Consider the following 22,260-nt stretch of genomic DNA (forward strand, 5'->3'; position numbering starts at 1 on the left):
CGTCCCAGGCAGGGGTGGGAGCTCTCCTCGGGGGTCTTAAATTGTTAGCTCCTCTCAGGAACTGTTTGACCAGAGGGTGAGAAAAGAGAGGTGGCTCAGTATTATAATGAGCTGAGATGGCCGAGGCATGAATATTAATAGAAGAGAAGGATAGGCCTTTTTGGAGCAGCTCTGCTAGGTAATCTAGGATTTGAGGTAAGATAAGCACGGCTGTGACCTTTCCTTGAGACTGGATCCAAGAAAAGTATCTTTTCCATTTTTCTGAATAGGATTTCCTAGTACTAGGCCTTCTGGCCTCAAGGATAATGTTCAGCACCTGTTTGCTGAGGGTTGCTGATGGTGTATTCAAGGAATAAGCCAGGCTGCAAGGTTCAGGGTTTGCAACTGAGGATGCAAAATCTGTCCCTCCTGCTGGGATAGCAGGGAGGGGGTATGATGTAGGTGCAGGGTGGCACTGCTGCCAGACTGCGTAGGAGAGGGTACCAGTGCTGTCAGGGCCAGTCTGGTGCAATAAGGATTGTCCTTGGTTTGTCCTGTTTGATCTTGAGTAGTACTTTTGAGAGGAGGGGCAGAGGGGGAAAGGCATAAATTGAGAGGTTTTCCCATGCTTGTCTGTGGGGATTTCTGGTGCAAAATTTGCTCAATTGATGGTTTTGTGGGTAGTCAAACAGGTCCACGTCTGCTATCCCCCACCTGTGAGTTAGAAGTTTGAATAAGGTGGGTTCCAGTTTCCACCAGTGTGGGTCCAGTAGATTTCTGCTTAAGTCGTCTGCCAGTGAATTTTGTTTGCCTGGCAGGAATTGAGCTTGCAGGTGCACATGGTTGCTCAAGGCTGTGTTCCACAGGGCCATGGCTAACCTGCAGAGTGGGTAGGAATGAGTTCCCCCCCTGCTTATTTAAGTACCACATAACTGTGGTGTTGTCTGTCTTTATCAAGAGTTGTCCTGGAAGGATAAGGTATTTGAAGGCTATCAGAGCATTCTGTACAGCTAACATTTCTTTTTGATTGATAAGTAGGAGAATTTGTCCTGGGCTCCATTTGCCTTGAATGCATTTGCCAGCCAACTGAGCTCCCCATGCATAGTCTGATGCGTCTGTTGTCAGGGTTTGTACGGCGAGGGGTTGAGTGAAAGGGAGTCCCTTGTTGTGGTTGCAAGCCTCTGCCCACCAAAGAAACTCTGTCCTTAGACAAGGAATGATAGGAATAATTGTTTCCAGGTCCTGAGAATATTGGCACCAGAGTCTTTTTAAGTACCACTGAAGTTTCCTCATATGCAGTCTTGCATATGGAATTAGAAGATTGCATGAGGCCATGAACCCTAGGGCTTGCAGTATTTTTCTTGCAGATAGCTGGGTTCTGGTGGCCATTAGTTTGAAGTAGTTTGTCAAATAAACCTGCTTTTCTGGAGTAAGGAATGCCATCTGGGAAGTTGTGTTCAAGCTTGCTCCCAGGAATACAATCTTTTGGCTGGGCACCAGATGTGATTTTGTTTCGTTGATGGTGTACCCCAGGGAAGTTAGAAGTCTCTTTACAAATGCCAGGTGCTGAAGTAGCAATTTCTGACTGTCCGCCTGAATCAGACAATCATCCAAGTATGGATAAATTAGAATTTTTCTCTGCCTGCAGTATGCAATGGCTGGAGCCAGGCACTTTGTGAATACCCTGGGTGCAGTAGATAAGTCAAAGGGAAGTGCAGATGACTGATAGTGCATACAGCCTGCCCTGAAACATAGATATTTCCTGCAAGATTCCCTTATGGGAATGTGCAGATAAGCTTCTTTTAGGTCTAGGGTGACTAGCCAGGAGTCCTTGGTTAGCATAGGAAGCAGCTGTTGTAGTGTAAGCATTTTGAATTTTGGGACCACCAGGAAGGTGTTGAGAATAGACAGGTCCAAGATAGGGTGCCAAGAGCCCTCTTTTCTGGGCACCAGGAACAGTCTGGAGTAGAAACCCTGTCTTCTTTACTCTATTGGAACAGGTTGAATAGCCTTGATACTGAGAAGAGAAAGTACTTGCTTTTGAGTCTCTGCCCACTGCTTTGGAGGAAGGTATGGCAACCAGCTTGGGGTTGGCAGTGAGTGGAAGTAGAATCTGTATCCCTGGTATACAATGTTTAGGACCCATCGGTCCTGAGTAATGGACATCCAGTTTTTTGCATGCCGGGCGAGTTTTCCTCCTAGGGGTGCAAGTACTTGGGCATGGCTGGGAAGGGTTAAGGACAAGTCACTGTGAACTTTTTCCATAGGGGGGTGGCTTACCACTCTCTTTTTTGGAGGGGGAAGCACTCCATTGTTTAGATCTCTGTGTACCCTGAGACTGCAGCCTTGGTGGTCTGTTGCTCCTGGGTTTGGGCTGAGAAGATCTGGTAGGGACTGGAAAGGACCAGTTTTTTGTAGGTCAATGCCTACTGAATCTAGGTGGCTGTACCTGTAAGAAATCTTTAACAGTTTGCATAGATTTAGCTTTTTCCTTCATCTTTTTAAGAACCTCTTCTGCTTTTGTGCCAAATAAACATCCCTGGTTTAATGGAGCATCTAGTAATTTTGCTTTGACATGGTCTGGCAAGATTTGTTCCTACAGTCAGGCATGCCTTCTCAGTACAGACCCAGTGACAGCAGCCCTGCAAGATGCATCTAAGGCATCAAAACCACACTGCAAAGTATGTTTACTGACTTGGTTTGCAGAATGTATTAAATCTTGTAAATCTTTACTTTCTGCAAAATTAGTTACATAATATGCTTCTGGTTCTGGCAATTTAAAACCCTGACGGTAAGAGTTACAGAGGTATATACCTTCTTGCCCCATCTGTCCAAAGCCCTCAAATCCCTGTCTGAAGAGGTAGGATTTTTGGCTGTAGTAGCCTTAATACCTTTAAGTCCCTGGGAAATGGTCTCTGGATCTGCAGTGGGATTCTTAAAAAGAAAGTTGTGAGAGTCAGGTACTCTGTAGCACCTGTCAGGCTTTCTAGGAGGTGGTGGTAAAGTATCAAGAGTAAGACTGGATTCCACGAAAACATTATCTACCATATCCAGGACAGGGGGTATAGCTAGAGGCCTGTGCTGAGGCAAGTCTAAAAATTCTCTGAGTCTCTTTTTGGACTGTGGGTACTCCTGGCATTCCCAGCGGAAATGCTCTCTTAAGGTATGCAAGGTTTCACCAAAAGAAAAGTCTTCTGGAGGGGAGGCAGAGGGAATGGAATCCTCTGCATCTGAATCCTGATAGATAGATAAGGGTATGTCCTAGTAATCAGAGGGATCAGAGTCATCAGACTCATAGTCTGTTGAATCAGAAGAGAAATCAAATCTTTGTCTTTTAGAGGGGGAAGGCTAGCTTCCCCTAATTAGAGTTATAAGGTCTTCAGCCATTCTAAGCATTTGTTTCTGTGGCATGGGAGCTTGAGCATGCGCTTTGGTCATTGGTTTTCTAGGCATAGTGCGAACTCTGGGCCTGAGAAACTCTGTCGTTTTAGTCTGAAACAAAGTAGTTGGTTTAATATGAACATTGGAATGTCGGAATACACCCTCAGAAGCTGTTGCCTGCACAGCGGTACTGGACCCATCTAAGGTAGAGACATCCGCAGGCTCCATAATCGAAGAAGCATCTTGCGGCATACTGGACTCCGAATGGGTCTCAGCAGAGGCCTGCGAATCTGTAGAAGTGGGTATCAGGGGTTGTGAAGGCGCCTCACTGAGTACCGGCAGACTGGCGACTAGCTTAATGGAAGCGTTGTCAGCAGTTTTGGATCTATGCGGTCTGTCTCTGTCTTTATCCTTACGTTTTTTTCAGAAGATTGGTAGTCAGATGGCTTACCAAAGCCATTTCGGAATACAGAGAATGAAGAGTGAAAGAATTTAGTAACAAAGATAACACGACAACAAACAGTTCGGGTGTTGAACAAGGCACAAAACCGACAGCGAGGGACGTCATGGTCTGGGCCTAAACAGGTGACGCAGTAAGAATGAAAATCTATGTGAGGTATTTGTTTTCCACAGGCAAGACAATTGTTAACTTTCTGACATCGGTTAGAGCAAGAAAAAAGGATCCCCAACAGGGTAATTACCTTTAGAAGTATTCAGGTTTGAAACTCGAAAAAAGAAAATTTCAGGTAGTGGCCGACCGGCACTTGCGAACTACTTCTGCTTCGGGCTCCCGTGCGGCAAGAAAAGTTGATGTAATGGTGTCGGCTGCATGTTTTATAACCCTGACGACTTGACGTCATGGAAGAGGCGACAAAATCTGACACAGAAATCCCAAGACTCTGGTATTCGGGCCGACTGAGGGCAACCTGCAGGCAGATAACCCAACTGTGATGACTGCAACAGTGAAACATGAAGAACATTATCTGTTACACAGCATATTGTGAAAAAGGTTTCCAGTGTAATGCATGCAGAAAACACATTTCAACTTTCTGAAAAGATTTACTTACAGATGAACCCAGTGCATTCTTGGGGGATCTTAGGATTCCTACTATCGAGCAGCGTAATCCTTCAAACTTTGAAAGTTTCTCTTTCTTGTCCTACAGAATTATATGAAAATATAAATATTAGCAAACCAAACAGATACCAAAAATGCTTTCTCTATGACACGCAATGATAAAACTTTCTGAAGTACAGAAATTCAGTAATATTTCTTGTTTTAGTTTAATGGTAAACAGTGTTGGTGGGTACAAAAATCATTCCAGAATTAAACTATATATATATATATATATATATATATATATATATATATATATATATATATATATATATATATATATATACACATACATATATACTTGTTTTATTTCAACACTCTTAAATGCCTAATACTTGTTTTATTTTTAAATGCCTATAAGCAACACATAATGAAAGAAGAGAATATTGGAATATATAAAAAATGATACAAATGTAAAATGAAATTTCTGTAAAATGCAATCAAGTATAAACACAACACGCAAATGTAAGGTGATAGCACAAACCAATTACAAATGTAAACTAAAAAGCACAGTTAAAACTATACAAGAGAAAATATTTGAATTACTGACATGGCAAGAAAACAGAAACCATGCATTTGGGAAAAGCAAAAGGTCATAAAGACAACTGAGCACCTAATGCAATGTCATGCCTCTCAAGTCCTGAAAAGACACGGTCACAACTATCAGAATTTGTTGCACTTCTGCATTTGACTACTGTGGCAGAGTACGGGACTGTATGTGAATAGGAAGCACTGAAGAAGCTTCACCTGAAGCATAGCTTCGTTCAACAGTGCAAGGCTCACCAATAACGGAACACTCCTCCATCAGGGAAGCATAAACCCCTGTTGTTCTAGAAAAAGACATGGCTTTAAGTGTAACCAACTTAGCATATTTAGCTTTAACGGCTGACTGCCTGACAGACTTAACTAAATTAACAAAAGCAAACCAGGAAAAAAATGGCTTCTTGGCTTGAGCAATTGATGACACCACTCCATTACCTGAAGTTCTAACATAAAAGGTATGCTGCTGCTGCTTCCTACACGTTCTCAAAGCAGCCTAATTACATTTTGCGTAAAATGTATTTGTTATGACTGGCAACATGAGTATTCCGCTTGCTGCACTCTCACTTACTACAAATATGACTTGTGACAGTAAACAAACGGTAAAGTCTGAGTACTGAAATGAGAGGTGAGGGGTGAAAATCCATCACAGATCGGATGAAAAACAGACTAACAAGGAGGAGAAGGTGCCTTCAAACAGCAGCAAATGTCCTACAATGCAACAAAGAATATACACAGGGAGGGAACTAAAGGTGGAGGTGTCTCTATTTACATCAAAAATAAATCTTCTTCAAGGCTAGTCAAACAGGACAATGCAATTGAGCTGCTCCATGTTTAAATCACCATAGGTAAAATCCAATATCACTTCCTTGCAAGCTATAGGTCCCCTCTATGACCCAGGAAACCCATATGATGTATTTAAACTTATTAGAAACACTAACCATCCAACCCAATGCCATATTCATGGGTGACTTTAATTACCCCACATTTAACTGGGAATCCTATACGACATCAAATGTACATGGAGAGACATTCCTGGATTTTGTAAACATAAACTCCCTGGACCAGGAAGTCAACACACCAACCAGGGATGCAACCATACTGGATGTGGCCCTCACTAACATGGGAGACTGCTGCACACCCCCTACTGTAATGCCTTCCCTGGTAAGGTCAGACCACAAAATGGTCTCCTTTGAAGTAAAATAAAACCTAAACCACCAGCTAAACCGAGAATATTCAGTAACTATTCTAAGGAAAACCTCCTGTTATTAAGTGAGAACCTGGCAAAATTTCAAGCCCCTATAAACCCTGAGAACAATTCTGCCTATGCAGAAAGTACAGTTGTGTACACTTACCATAAATGTAGATGTTCGAGTGTATTCACTGTTGCAGTCCTCACCTGTGGGTTATCCCTGCTGCGGTAGCCCTTGGCCAGCCCGAATACCAGAGTCAATGTTTTTCTGCGTCGGCTGTCACTTGCTGTCTGACGTCAGGTGAACAGTGCTACAAAGCAAGGCAGCTGATGCCATTACATCAGTTTTTCATGCCCTAACCAGTCAGAGGCCCAAGTAAATGTGGCAAAGTGGTCCTGGCGGCTAAAAGCTACTGTTAAAAACTAATGTTTCCCAAAAAAAAAGAAGATATAAGGGGGAAGGAGGGTGGGAAATCAGGACTGCAACAGTGAATATACTCGAACATCTATATTTATGGTAAATGTACACAACTGTACTATGTTCTTTGTGTTTCACTGTTGCAGTCATCACCTGTGGGAGGATTCCCAAAGCTGAATAGAGGGGTGTTAGGATTAGTAAGAGACCTAGGAATGGGTCAGTATGCCCTGCAGAACTGCAGAGGAAAACTCTGCCTTGGCCTTAGAGAATAGAGGTAGGTGGAGAAGCTTGGTAATGGTATGGACAGAAGTCCAGGTGGCAGTTTCCAGAATGTCCCTGGTGGGAACTCCTCTAAAGAATGCTGAGGAAGTGTAGGCTGCCCTAGTGGAATGCTTCCCATGCAAAGTATAGCAGAAATGGGTAGAGAGTGAGATCCCTTGGGAAGAGGATAGTTTGGAAAAGGGCTTCCCCTCTGCCCGAGGCAAAGCTGACAAGGAGCTGGTCTGTTTTCCTGAGGGATCTAGTACAGTCCAGACAGTATCTGAGCTGTCTGTGCACGTCTAGTGAGTACAGAATTCTTTCCCCCTTGTTTTAAGGGTAAGGAAAGAAAGGGGGTAGAGGTATGGCCTAGCAGATAGTTACATCAGATACCCCCCTGGGAATATAGGAGGGATTAGTCCTGAGGGAGACCCTATCTGCATGGAAGAAGATGAAGGGCTCAATGGCAATCAGTGTCTGAAGATGTGAAACCCTTCTGGCTGGGGCTATAGCTAGGAGAAAAGCAGTCTTTAAGGAGAGGTATATAAGTTCTGCTGAAGCAGCAGGTTGAAGGGTGGTAAAGTTTTTTTTTTCCCCCGAAACATAACTTACGTCCCAATCTGGAGTGGGAGGCCTTCTGGGAGGTCCGATATTAGAAGGCCCTCTGAGGCATTGTTTAATCAAAAGGTGTGATAACAGGGACTATTCTGTATCAAAATGAGCTGAAATGGCTGAGGCATGGATTTAAATAGAGGAGAAGGAGAGGCCACTATTAAGTAGCTGCGCTAGGTAGTCCAGGATAAGAGGGATGGAAGGTGGTGAGGTATTGCCCCCTCTCGACTGGCTCCAGGAGCGGAATCTTTTCTGTTTTCCTGCATAAGATTTTCTGGTGCTGGGCTATCTGGCCTCTGTGATAATGTGTAGGACCTGTTTGCCTAAGAGAGGCCCCTAGTCTGCCTTTTGAGTATTTGCCATGCTGATAGTTTGAGACTGCGAGTCTGTGTGCAGCATTCCCCCCCACCCCCCCGAGTTAAGAGGTGTAAGATCAGGGAGGAAACTGGCTGGGAGGCTGTAAGGTCAGGCTGCTCAGTAAGGGGTACCAACATTGTCTGGACCAATTTGGAGCAATGAGGATGGCCTTTCATCTCTCTTCCCTTAATTTGACCAGTGCCTTGGGGATAAGAGGGAATGAGTACACAAATACAGAGTGTTCCAGGGGGAGGTCAAGGCATCCACCTTCCCCTCTAGGTGGTGATACTCCCTGGTACAGAATCCTTTCCGCTGCTGGTTGAGATGAGAAGCAAAATGATCCAGCTCTTGAGACCCCCACTCCCGAGTGATTTGTGAAAGGATTTTTCTGTACAGTTGCCGCTCATGGGGATCTAGGAAGTTTCTGCTTAAGTGGTCTGACAGGGTGTGGTTGATGCCAGGTGGGTATTGGCTATTCATAGGTTCATACGTTCATAGGTAGATACTAGGCTATCTGCCCTAGGGCATTTATAAGCCTAGCCAGAGTGTATTTGGCTTCCGCCTCCCTATTAGATTAGCCTACTGTGCCTCTGTAAAGTAGGTCACAGAAGGTACCCTTTTAAGATTAGTTTACTGTGCCTCTGTCTAGCAGGGACACAGGAGAGATCCCAGGGGTGAATTTGCAATTTCCCATCCACGCGTCCAAATTTCGCTTGAAGAGGGTCAGCGAGGGGCTATGTCTAACATGAATTGGGATTCTATTCCAGAGTGAGGGGAGCCTCTGGAAAATGAATCTGTCCCTCCAGCATGTCCTGTTTATTTTTGTGCTGAGGTTTAGGTCCATGGAGCGTGTAGCTCTAAGGGACTTGGATTTTTTGAGGTGGAGCATGTCCATTAATTCTGGGTTTGACATGGCTTTGTATGTCAGGCATAGATCGCCTCTGAGTAGGCGGTAAGCAACTGAGTAGAGCTGGAGTTTCTTTAGTCGAGCTGCATAGGACATCTGTTTGTAGCCCATGATCCTCTTGGTGAGGTACTTTTGGGGTCTCTCCAGTTGCTGCAGGTGTCGGGTAAGGTACATCCCAAAAGGGGCATTGTATTCAATTATGGGCCTGATGAGTGATGAGTAGAGGTGCACAATGACCTCTCTTGATCTAGATGCGAACCCTTTCGTGATAAGGTTGGCTATATAGAAGGTCTTTCTAACCACTTTGGCAACGTGATTATCAAAGGAGAGATTATTATCTACGTTGGTCCCCAAATCTCTAATTACTTCTTCCGTACTTAATGGATTACCACCTATGTGGTAATTTGTGGGCACCTTGTTTTTCCCAAAGGGGATGACTATGCACATTTTAGCATTTAGCTTGAGGCCGTGGCTCTGGCACCAAGCATCCGTCTCTGTGAGACCCTTTTGGAGGATGCTTGTGTCAGCTGGAGATTTGATTATGGCCCCCAGTTTGCAGTCATCTGCGAACTTTGTCAGCCACAATCCCCCCGTGTTAGCCTGAACCTCAGAGAAGTATATACCGAACAAGAGGTCCCAGAACTGAGCCCTGTGGGACGCCACTTGTAACTGGTTTGGATTCGGACATGGCACCTGCGATTCTGACCATGTGGGTTCTATCTCTGAGCCAGTTTGCAACCCGTCTTGTGATAGAAGGGTTATTTAAGCTGGTAAGCTTATTTATGATGCCCGAGTGGGGTATTGTGTCGAAGGCTTTTGCGAGGTCCAGGTAGGCTGTGTGGACTACCTTGCCTTCATCTATGGCTTTGGTAACTGTTTCAAAGAAATCAACTAGGTTTAAGAGGCAAGATCTGCCCTTAACAAAGCCGATTTGGGTAGGGTCCAGTGTCTGGAGGCTCCCAATGTCTTTGTTTAGGAGTTCCATGACAATACGCTCCACAGCTTTACAGACCAGACTAGTCAGGCTTATGGGGCGATAGTTTCCGGGGTCCGTTGTGGCACCACCTTTGTGGAGTGGGACCACTGTAGCTGTACGCCATTCTTTGGGTACATATCCTGTAGTAAGGCTAAGTCTGAACAGTGCTTAATGTGAGGGTTCAGTTCTTCTTGGAGCTCATGTAAGACACAGCCTGGGACACCGTCCGGTCCCATAGATGCTGTGTTTTTTGCTTTGGATAGGGCAGCTTTCACCTGTGCATCTGTGATGTCAGGGAGGTTACATTCAGTTGGGATAGGTGTTTGCTCCTTTGGGGGAGAAGGGGGGGGGGAGTTTGCGCTGAATCTGTCTGCCAGGATGTTGGCTATGTCTGTAGGTTCGGTATATTTTGTACCGTTATGCAACAATTCAGAGCATATCTGGGAGTTTGCGCCCATGTTTCTGACATAACTAAAGAAGGCCTTGTGATTATCTTTAGTGTCTAGGGCAATTTTTCTTTCGAAACTGGCCTTTGATGATTTTATGAGGGATCGAAGTTTCTTGCTAATACTGATCAGAGATGCCTACCCTTTTTGGGATTTTGCTCTGTCATGTAGTAGCTTCCTCCTTCTGTTGTATAGCTTATTTATGGCCGGGGTCCACCAGACCAGTCTCCTGTTTTTGGAGGAGTGAGTCTTGGTTTTATTTGGGATAGCACGATCCATGCATTCCTGCAGGTGCTCATAGAATGCATCTGTAAAGGATTCTACGGATTGGGCTGTATTATCCTCTGGCCCAGGGGCTTTGAAGGATTCCACCTCAGTCTTGAGAAGTGCAAAGTTGGCTTTTGAGAAATTCTTTACAGTGATTTCCTTGGCTGGGGGTGGGGACGGGATATGGATGTCCAGGGAAATTTGTTTATGGTCTGATCTTACCAATGAGGGGTTTACCTCTGGTGTGGAACATAGAGTCCCCATGTTGGTGATGACCAGGTCCAATATGTTGTTCCCTCTTGTGGGAGTGGTGACCAGTTGTTCCATTGCATTAGAGTTTATAAATTCAAGGAACCGTTGGGCAAGGGTGTTTGGGCTTGAGTAGTTTTCCCAGTCAATGTTTGGGTAGTTGAAGTCACCCAATAACATAGTGTTTGAAGAGACCTTCATATTCTCCAATGTTCTCAGGAATGCCAAGTGGGGTTCCTGTAATAGGGAGGGTGTTCTGTAGCAGGCTACAAACTGAAAGGCAGTTTTGCCCACTGTTAGTTGCACATGGATGGTTTCCGATGATTCGTGTAGTGCCACTAACCTGGAGGTGTAGGTATCTTTGATGAATATAGATACTCCCCCTCTTTTTGTGCTTCGGTCCGAGTTTTGGGGCCGAAACGCATGGTATGAGTTATAACCTGGTAGTGCTGGGGTGCTCTCAGGAGCCTTGAACCAGGTTTCTGTTACTGCACAGACATCGATTTTCTCCATACTGAGGAGAGTCTCGAGTGCGTGCATCTTGAGGTTTAGACTTCTGGCATTGAGTAGCATTACCTTTAGTTTTTATCTTTGGGTCGTCTATGGAGGTGGGTTTGTCCTTTGAGCCTTGCCTAAAAAGGCACTATGGGGGTGGCAAGAGCCTTGGCCAGTATACAAAAGCCTAAGGGTGACAGGTGCAAGCCGTCCCTAGCGAAGCAACGTGGCTTGTCGAGCATGTCATCCCAGGCTGACAGACACTGGATCCCCTTTGAATGACACCAATACTTTAGCCAATTGTTGAAACTGATCATTTTGTCTTTATACTGTGGCATCATTCTTGGTGAGGGCAAGATGCTACTCAAGGTCAGGGACATACCAGCCTGGGCTACATGGTCAGAGAGCTCCTCTATGTCTCTTTTCATGTAGTCCAGGGAGGTACATCTCAGGTCATTCACACCACCATGGACAATGACGGAGTCATACTTGTACTTGCTTTGGAGTGACCTGAGTGCTTGTGTTATGTGGCGGATCCTGGCACCCGACAGGCAGCTTACAGTGACCTTCTCCTTGTTCAGTCTGGTGAGTGGGATGTCAGTGTGCCAGACAATAGAGTCCCCTATAACAAGTGTATTTGGTGTGTTGTTTGGCCTTATGGGCTGTGACTGTAAGGCACACTGATTTTGTGAGATATGTGATTTGTGGGTATTGTTGAGGGGTGGCTGTTGCTTGGATATCTGCTTAGGAGGTCTTTGCTGTTTAGGCAGATTTTTATTTAGAGCCTCCGAGTATGTTTTTATTCGGTGTAGTTTCATGGATGAAGCTGCCAGCCCGAGGTTCATGGCTAGCCTGCACAGAGGGTAAGACAGGGTCCCTCCCTGTTAGTTGGTGTACCACATTACTGTGATGTTGTCTGTTTTGATTAGGAGAAGCCCTGGCTAGAGATGGGGTTTGCAGGATGTCAGAGCCTTTTGTACTGCAATCATTTCCTCCTGGTAGAAGTGTAAGGGAAGGTGCTAGGCATCCTAAAGACCTTGGGTGCGCCTTCCTTCTAGGTGGGTGTCCCACGCAATGTCTGAGGTGTCTGTGATAATGGTCTGCCCAGATGGGCAGAGGTTGAAGGAAAGACCCTTGTTCTGGGCAGGGGGCCCCTGCCAATGAGAGAAACTCAGCCCCTATACACGGGATCAGTGGTTGAGAGGTCTCTGGAGGTAGAAAGTGCGGACTCCAAGGATTCTTTAGGTATCACTGAAGTTTTCTCATGTGAGGCCTGGCCACAGAAATTAGAAGGATGCAAGATGCCATGTACCTCTAAGCTTACATGGACTTCCTCACTGTGCGGCGACATCTGGAAGCCAGCTGGTGCAAAAAGATCTGCAGGAATCTCTGCTTTTTGGGGATAGGAAGGCCATTTGGTCTTCTGTGCTCAGCAGTGCTCCCAAGAAAATGATCTTCCTGGAGGGTGTTCTGTCCTGATTTCTTCTAGTAGATGGTGTATCCTGAGAGGGTTAGGAGGGCTTTGACAAAGAGGGGGTCCATGAGGAGCTATTCTTTGCCATCTGTCTGAATGAGGCAGTTGTCCAAATAAAGATAAATGTATATGTTTTTCTGTCCGCCAAAGGCTATGGTTGGGGCTAAGGCCTCTTGTAGAGGTAGGGTAACTAACTATGCATTTTTGGTTAGGCTAGGCAGCAATGGCTGTAAAGTTAGCATTTTGAATTTGGTGACTGCCAGGAAGGTGTTTTGAATGGGTAGATCCAGGGAGGAGTGCCAAGCACCCTCTATCCTAGGAGCAAGGACTAGTGTAGAATAAGAGTCTTTGTTTCATTGATCTGAGGGGATCAGTTCCACTGCCCCTAGGGATAAGTGAGCTTAGACATATTCCAGTGCCTCTGCTCAGTGATACTGAGGTAAGGGTACCCTCCTGGAATTGGGAGTTAGTAGGAGGAAAATTCGTATCCCTGAAAAAATATATTTAAGACCCAATGGTTCTTGGTAGTTGGTGAGTGAAAGCCGTGCAGAAGGGGGAGAGTAAGTCCTTGAGGGATTTTTTACCCTAGAGGGATGGCTTAGAACTCCCTCCCATAGGAGTGGAGGTGGTCCAGCACTTGGTTCTCTGCTGATCCTGGGATAGGAGTCTGGGTGGTCTGTCCTTGCGGGGCTTACCTTGCCCAGGTCTGCTAGGTGCAGGAAAGGACCAGTGTTTAGAGGGAAAATTCCTGCTGAACCTAGGAGGTTGTACACCTGAAGGAAATCTTTTACTGTCTGCATAGATTTTGCTTTGTCTTCCATCTTTTTAAGCACCTCTTCTGCTTTTACTCCAAACAATTGGTCCTTATCCAAAGGTGTATCAAGTAATTTAGATTTGACATGATCAGGGAGAGGTTGTTCCTTCAACCATGCATGTCTCCTAATGACAGATCCCTGACACTGCTGCCCTGCTTGTGGCTTCTAGGGCATCATATCCACAGTGTAAAGAGTGTTTAGCCACTTGACAAATAGAGTGCAGTAAATCTGCTCTTTTGAATTGGCACAGTCAGGGAAGGCAAAAATTTGTTGTTTTAATAGTTCCAAAGTGTGTTCCTGAAATTTTAACATGTGGAACTGATAGTGAGTGCTCTGATAGCTAAGGTTACAGAGGTGTATACTTTTTTACCCCATCTGTCCAGAGCTCTGAAATCCTTGTCAGGTGGAATAGGGTTCTTTTTAGAACTAGCCTTAGCTTCTTTAGGTCCCTGCATAATGCCCTACAGATCTGCAGCAGGATTTCTGTACAGGTGTTTGTGAGAATCTGGTACTCTGTAATACCTATGAGGTTTTCTGGAAGCAGGTGGGAGGGCGTCAGGAGTTAAGCTGGATTCATGAAAGACATCATCAACCACCTCTAAGATAGGAGGGATGGCTGAGGGTCTGTGCTGGGGCAGTTCTAGAAACTCTTGTAGTCTTTTCTTAGACTGAGGGAAGTCCTGACATTCCCAGTGGAAATGCTCCCTGAGGGTGTGAAGGGCTTCACCAAAGGAGGAATCTTCTGGTGGGGGAGGCAGAATGAATAGATTCCTCTGCATCTGAATCCTCATAAGCAGTCATAGGTAGTTGTTCCTCTTCAAAAACTGAATAATCAGACTCCTCTGAATCCTGTTCTGTCAGTATTTCAGGAGAAAGGTCTCTTTTCCTTTTAGAAGTTGTGGCCTGACTACCCCTGATAAGGGGGATAAGATCCTCTGCCATTTTAAGTATTTGAGCTTGGGGTGGTGGATCAGGAGTAAAATGGTAGCTAGAGGTAGTTTTCCTAGGAGTGGACTTGTCTCTAGGCCTAAGAGTATCCCCCGGTCTGAAAGAAACTGTAGTAGGGGGAGAAGACATAATTTTTTGTCTAGCTTTGGTAGTGCGAAAGACCTCCTCGGAAGCCTGTGCCTGCATCACGGCTCCAGACACAACCGAGGCAGAGACAATCAAAGGCTCAGAAGACAAAGATGATGTCTGCGGCATACTGGACTCTGAAAGGGTCTCAGTAGAGGCCTGCAAAGCTATCGAATCGGGCATCAGGGGCTGCAAAGGCGCCTCATTGAATTCCAGAGAAGTGATGACCTGCTTAGTAGTAGAGTTGTCAGAAGGCTTAGCCTTGAGTGGTCTGTCTCTATCTTTATCCTTACGTTTTTTCAGAATGTCTGCGGATTGTTTGCTGATGGACACCATTTTGGCTACAATAAGAGCTCTACAAAGAATGGTTCTGGCGTTAAAGAGGGCATAGAACTGGCAACCGAGGACGTCTTGGTCTGGGCCTAAACAAGTGACACAGTATCAATGGAAATCTCGGTGTGGCATTTGCTTTCCACAGGCGAGACAATTGTTAACTTTTTTCTGATATCGGTTAGTGCAAGAATGGGTAATGGACATCCCATTTTTTGCATTCAGGGCGAGTTTTTCTTCTAGAGGTACCAGTACTCGGGCATGCCTGGGAAAGATGATAGACAAATCATTGTGAACTTATTCTATAAGGGAGTGACTTACCACTCCCTCTTTTTGAGGTGGGAGCACTCCATTGCTTAGATCTCTGCATACCCTGATACTGTAAATCTTGGTGGGCTGCTGCCCCTGGGCTCGGACTGAGAAGGCCTGAGAGGGACTGGAAAGGACCAGTTTTTTGAAGGCCAATGCCTACTAAATCTAGGGTGGCTGTACCTGTAAGAAATCTTTAACAGTTTGCATAGATTTAGCTTTTTCCTCCATCTTTTTAAGAACTTCTTCTGTTTTTATGCCAAACAAATGTTCCTGGCTTAATGGAGCATCTAATAATTTTGCTTTGACATGGTCTGGCAAGGTTTGTTCCTTCAGCCAAGCATGCCTTCTCAGTACAGACCCAGTGACAGCAGCCCTGCAAGATGTTTCTAAGGCATGAAAGCCACACTGCAAAGTATGTTTACTAACTTGGTTTGCAGCACACCTTAACTCTTGTGAAACTGTATTCTCTGCACAATCAGGAAACAACAACATTTTCTGTTTAATTAGTTCCATAATATGCTGCTGGTACTTCAACATGTGAAAATGGCAATTTAAAGCCCTTATGGCAAGAGCTGCAGAGGTATATACCTTCTTACCCCATCTGTCTAAAGTTCTAGAATCCCTGTCCAAAGGGGTAGGGTTTTTGGCTGAAGTAGCCTTAATACCTTTATGTCCCTGGGAAAGTTTCTGGATCCTCAGTGGGATTCTTAAAAAGAAATTTGTGTGGGTCAGGTACCTGTCAGGCTTTCTAGGAGCTGGTGGTAAAGTATCAGGAGTAAGACTGGATTCCATGAAGACATCATCTACAATATCCAGGACGGGGGCTATAGCTAGAGGCCTGTGTTGAGGGAAGTCTAAAAATTCTCTGAGTCTCTTTTTGGACTGTGGGTAGTCCTGGCATTCCTAGCGGAAATGCTCTCTTAAGGTATGCAAGGTTTCACCAAAAGAAAAGTCCTCTGGAGGGGAGGCGGAGGGAATGGAATTCTCAGCATCTGAATCCTCATAGGTAGACAAGGGAATGTCCTGGTAATCAGAGGGATCACAGCCATCGGACTCGCGGTCTGTACAATCAGAAGGAAAATCAATCCTTTGTCTTATAGAGGAGGAAGGCTGGCTTCACCTAATTAAAGTTATAAGGTCTTCAGCCATTCTAAGCATTTGTTTATGTGGCATGGGGGCTTGAGCATGTGTTTAGTTGTCAGTTTTATATGCGTAGTGCAAACTCTGGGCCTGAAAAACTTTTTTAGTCACAAACAAAGAAGTCGGTTTAATACGAACATCGGAAGGTCAGAATACACCCTCAGAAGCCGGTGCCTGCACAGCAGCTCCGGACCCATCTAAGGTAGAGACATCTGCAGGTTCCATAGTCGAAAAACATCTCACGGCATACCGGACTACGAACGGGTCTCAGCGGAGGCCTCCGAATCTGCAGAAGTGGGTATCAGGGACTGCGAAGGTGCCTCACTGAGTATCGGTCTATGTGGTCTGTCTCTGTCTTTATCTCCATGTTTTTTCAGAAGATCGGCAGTCGGATGGCTTGTTGAAACCATTTCGGAATACGGAGAGCAAAAGAATTTAGTGACAAAAACCGCCTGAAGACAAATAGTTCGGGCATTAAACAGAGCACAAAACCTAGAGCGAGGCACGTCGTGGCCTTTGCCTAAACAGGTGATGCAGTAAGAGTGAAAATCTCTGCGAGGTATTTGCTTTCCACAGGCAAGACAATAGTTAACTTTTCCTGACATCGGTTAGAGCAAGAAAAAAGGATCCCCAATGGGGTGCTTAGCTTTATAAGACTTCAGGTCTGAAACTTGAACAACAAAAATTTCAAATAACAGCCGACTGGCACTTGCGAACTGCTTCTGCTTCAGGCTCACGCGTGGCAAGAAAAGCTGATGTAATGGCGTCGGCTGCATGTTTTATACCCCTGACGTCCTGAAAGAGGCGACAGCATCTGACGCAGAAATCCCAAGACTCTGGTATTCGGGCCAGCTGAGGGCTACCTGCAGGCAGATAACCCAAGTGTGATGACTGCAACAGTGAAACACGAAAAACATCAACAAATCAGCCACATGACCTAGTTCAAATGGATAGAAAGCATGTTTTTCAAGAAGAAAATTGAGCTCTCACAGAGAAGCCACCTGCTTTGAAGGAGGATGAGTGTGTAATACCTTTTTCAAAAACTGCTTAACTTGAGAATAATTTAAAACAGACTGATCTACGGGCAGACAAGCAGAAATGACTGACAAATGTACCTTGACAGAAGGGCATGACAAACCACTGGACAGTACCAAATACAAATTAACAAAAACCTGGCCTGAAAAAGGACCTGGTTCTGCATGGCACGAACTAGAATTTTTTTCCACTTGTACATATAGGATTTTCTAATAGCAGGCTTTTTGACCTCTTTTAATACATGTTGTATGCCCTCAGAAAAATGTATCAAGATTATATCATCCAGACAGTTGATGAGTACCCAGATTGGGGTGTTTCAAACTCCCCTTGCCTTGCCTTGTGTGATTAAATCAGATCTGTAAGGAAGCTTGTGGTAATTGCTACTGGTCACACTGAAAGGAAAAGAGAACCACTGTTGTCTTAACCAGAAGGGTGTTACCATCCCAATTTTTAGACAGTTCACCTCGATCTTTAGAAGAACCCTAGTAATCAGTGGAAAAATAAAAAGACATACAGAAGCAATCCCATCCATGGGAGTGAGGAGGCATCGGTTCTCCGGATAGATTGCAAGGAATCCTGGAGCAAATGTCTTTAGTTCTCTGTTACAAGAGCTGGCAAACAACTCTACTTGAAGTGCTCACAAAAGTTGGATTGATTCTTGGAGGACCCGTGGATGAAGACTCTATATTTGGGGTTCTATCCTGGTCCTGCTAAGCTAGTTTGCAGTAAGGTATGATGGACTGTATGAAGCCTGAGAAGTCAGACTGAGCTGAATTGCTACCTCCCAGGCTATCGCAGCCAGCCTTGCAAAGAGGGTAGGCTATGGCATGCCCCCCACTTGTTTATTACAGTGGTGCTGCTTGTGTATACTTGTATATTTGCACAGATGTTTCAAGGCCTTAAAAACACTGATGACAGCCAACATTCTCTGACATTCATAAACCTGTCTGTCCATTGGGTCCCACAGAGCTTGCACTTATACCCCTTTTGAAACTGGTCACCACATCAGGTGTGAAGCATCTGTGGTGACTAATGGGAGGGAGTCAAGAAGAAAGAATGGAAGACCTGGATCACAAGCTATAGTGGATATAAAAAGTGTACACACCACTGTTAAAATGCCAGGTTTTTGTGATATAAAAAATGAGACCACAATAAATAATTTCAAAACTTTTCCCACCTTTAATGTGACCTATAACTTGTAAAATTCAATTGAAAAATAAAACAAATAAAAAACATCCAATACGCTGGTTGCAGAAGTGTGCACACCCTTAAACTAATACTCTGTTGAAGTACCTTTTGATTTAATTACAGCATTCAGTCTTCTTGGGTAGGAGTCTATCAGCATGGCACATACTGACTTGCCAATATTTGCCCACTCTTCCTTGCAAAAGTGCTCCAAATCTGTTAGATTGCGAGGTCATCTCTTGTGCACAGCCCTCTAAGTCATCCCACAGATTTTCTATTGGATTTAGGTCTGGGCTCTGGCCGGGCCATTCCAAAACTTTAATTTTATTCTGGTGAAGACATTCTTTTGTTGATTTGGATGTATGCTTGGGGCCATTGTTGTGTAGAAAGGTGAAATTCCTCTCCATTCACCTAGCAGATGCCTGAAGGTTTTGGGCCACATGTGACTGGTATTTGAAACCATTCACAATTCCCTCCACCTTGACTAAAGCCCTAGTTCCAGCTGAAGAAAAACAACTCCAAGGCACGATACTGTCACAACCATGCTTCACCATGGGGACAGTGTTCTTTTGGTGATGCGAAGTGTTGTTTTTGCGCCAAACGTACCTTTTGAATTTGTGGCCAAAAAGTTCAACCTTGGTCTCATCAGACCATAACACATTTTCCCACATGCTTTTTGGAAACTTGATGCATTGTTTTGCAACTTGTAGCTGGGCCTGGATATTTTCCTGTGTAAGAAAAAGGTTTCCGTATGGAGAATATGGAAGATTGTTGTCACATGTAGTACATAACCAGTATTTGCCAGAAATTTCTGCAGCTTCTTCAGTGTTGCTGTAGGTCTCTTGGCAGCCTCCCTGACCTTTTTATTGTCTTGTCTTTTCATCAATTTTGGAGGGACATCCATTTCTTTGCAACGTTACTGTTGTCCCATATTTTCTCCACTTTTTGATGACTGTCTTCATTGTGTTCCACGGTATATCCAATGCAGTGGAAATTTTTTTGTACCCATATCCTGACTGATACCTTTCCACAATGAGATCTCTTTGATGCTTTGTAAGCTCTCTGCGAACAATGGCTTTTGCTGTAGCAGGCAACTGAGTAAATGTCAAGAAAATCCTACTAGAACAGCTGAACTTTATTTGGGGTTAATCAGAGTCTCTTTAATTGATGGCAGGTGTGTACCCAAGAAGACTGAATGCTGTAATTAAACCAAAAGGTGCTTCAACAAAGTATTATTTTAAGGGTGTGCACAATTATGCAACCAGCATATTATACATTTTTTATATTTTTTCCCCTAATAAGATTTGTTTGTTTTTCAACTGAATTGTACAGGTTATAGGTCCCATTACAGGTAGGAAAAGTTTTGAAATGATTTATTGTGGTCTCATTTTTTATATCACAAAAACCTGGCATTTTAACAGGGGTGTGTACACTTTTTATATCCATTGCATATGGTCTACCCACCATCCAACCTCCCTCTTTACAAATCCCAGAAATATAATTAGAAAAACAGACATAAAGGAGCTCTCTGAGCATGTAGCCCAGGCCGGTAGGACCCTGACCTTGAGTAGCATCTTACCCTCACCAAGAATGATGCCACAATATGAAGACAAGATGATCAATTTCAACAATTGGCTTAAGTACTGGTGTCATTCAAAGGGGATCCAATGCCTGTCAGCTTGGGATGATATGCTCGACAAGCCACAATGCTTCGCTAGGGACGGCTTGCACCTGTCACCCCTGGGCTTTCGGATATTGGCAAAGGCTCTTGCTACCCCCATAGTGCCTTTTTTAGGCAAGGCTCAAAAAACAAACCCACCTCCATAGGTATCACAAGGGATAAGAAACTAAGAGTAATGCTACTCAACGCCATAAGACTAAACCTCAAGATGCACGCACTCAAAACTCTCCTTAGCATGGAGAACATCGATATCTGTGCAGTAACAGAAACCTGGTTCAGGGTTCCCGAGAGCACCCCAGCACTACCAGGTTATACCTCATACCATGCTTTTCGGCCCCAAAACTTGGACCGAACCACAAAAGGAGGGGGAGTATCGATATTCATCAAAGATACCCACACCTCCAGGTTGGTGGCAAAGCACGAAGCATCAGAGACTATCCATGTGCAACTAACAGTGGGTAAAACTGCCTTCCAGTTTATAGTCTCCTACAGACCACCCTCCCAAACCCAAGAACCCCACTCGGCCTTTCTGAGAACACTGGAAAATATGAAGGTCTCTCCAAACACCATTATATTGGGCGACTTCAACTACCCAAACATAGATGGGAGCATTACTCTAGCTCCAACACCCTAGCCCAAAGGTTCCTAGAATTTATAAACTCAAATGCTATGGAACAACTTGTTACCACTCCCACAAGAGGGAAAAAACATACTGGACCTGATCATCACCAACATGGGGACTCTATGCTCCAGACCAGAAGAGTATCCCACACTGGTAAGATCAGACCATAAACTAATCTCACTGGATATTCACATCCCGACCCCACCCCTGCCCAGAAAACCACAGTGAAAAAACTTCTCTAAAGCAAATTTCACACTCCTCAAAACCAAGGTGGAATCCTTCAAAGCCCCCGGGCCTATGGAAAATATGGCCCAGACCACAGAATCCTTTATAAACACATTCTATGAACACCTTCAGGAATGCATGGATCATGCGATCCCAAATAAAACCAAGACCCAATCCTCCAAAGGCAGATGTCCTGTCTGGTGGACCCCAGCCATAAACAAACTATACAACAGAAGGAGGAAGCTAAAAATGATACAGCAAAATCCCAAAAAGGGAAGGCATCACTGATCAGTATTAGTAAAAAACTACGGGCACTCATAAAATTGTCTAAGGCCAGCTTCGAGAGAAAAATTGCACAGGACACTAAGGATAATCACAAGGCATTCTTTAGTTATGTTAGGAACCTGGGTGGTAATTACCAGATATGCTCAGAATTAGTCCAAAATGACAAAAAATACACTGAACCCACAGACATTGCCAACATCCTAGCTGACAGGTTCAGCGCAAACTCCCCACCAAAGGGCAAATATCTATCCCAGCAGAGTGCTGCCCCCCTGACATCTCAGATGCTCAGGTAAGAGCCGCCCTCTCCAAAGCAAAAAACACAACATCAGTGGGACCAGACGGTGTCCCGGGTTGCGTCCTACATGAACTCCAAGAAGAGCTAAACCCAAACATAAAACTACTGTTCAATCTCAGCCTTACTACAGGATATGTGCCCAAAGAGTGGCGTACAGCAACAGTGGTCCCTCTCCATAAAGGTGGTGCCTCAACGGATCCTGGAAACTATCGCCCCATAAGCCTGACTAGCTTGGTCTGCAAAGCTATGGAAAGGATCATCATGGACCTCATAAATAAAGATATTGGGGACCTACAGACACTGGATCCTACCCAGTTCGGCTTTGTTAAGGGCAGATCCGGCCTCTTAAACCTGGTTGATTTCTTTGAAACAGTCACCAAGGCCATTGACGAGGGGAAGGTGGTCCACACAGCCTACCTGGACCTCGCAAAAGCCTTCGATACAATACCCCACTCGGGCATTATAGATAAGCTCACCAGCTTAAATATAAACCCCTATGTCACTAGATGGTTTACAAACTGGCGCAAGGACAGAACCCACATGGTTAGAATTGCTGGAGCCATGTCAGACTCCAAACCAGTTACAAGTGGTGTCCC

General features: G+C 44.7%; 1 protein-coding gene across 1 annotated transcript in view; it reads right to left on the reverse strand.

Moving 5' to 3' along the window:
• FER (FER tyrosine kinase) overlaps nucleotides 1-22,260 on the reverse strand; it is a gene marked incomplete in the record, with an annotated part of 3,568,968 nt that overhangs the window by 1,882,728 nt on the left and 1,663,980 nt on the right. The window contains 1 exon segment of the mRNA XM_044064275.1: nucleotides 4,428-4,517. Within this exon segment, the coding sequence (XP_043920210.1) occupies nucleotides 4,428-4,517 (90 nt within the window).

Source organism: Protopterus annectens, chromosome 2.part2 (assembly GCF_019279795.1).
Source record: "Protopterus annectens isolate FY-2018-M chromosome 2.part2, PAN1.0, whole genome shotgun sequence".
Lineage (NCBI taxonomy): Eukaryota > Metazoa > Chordata > Ceratodontiformes > Protopteridae > Protopterus > Protopterus annectens.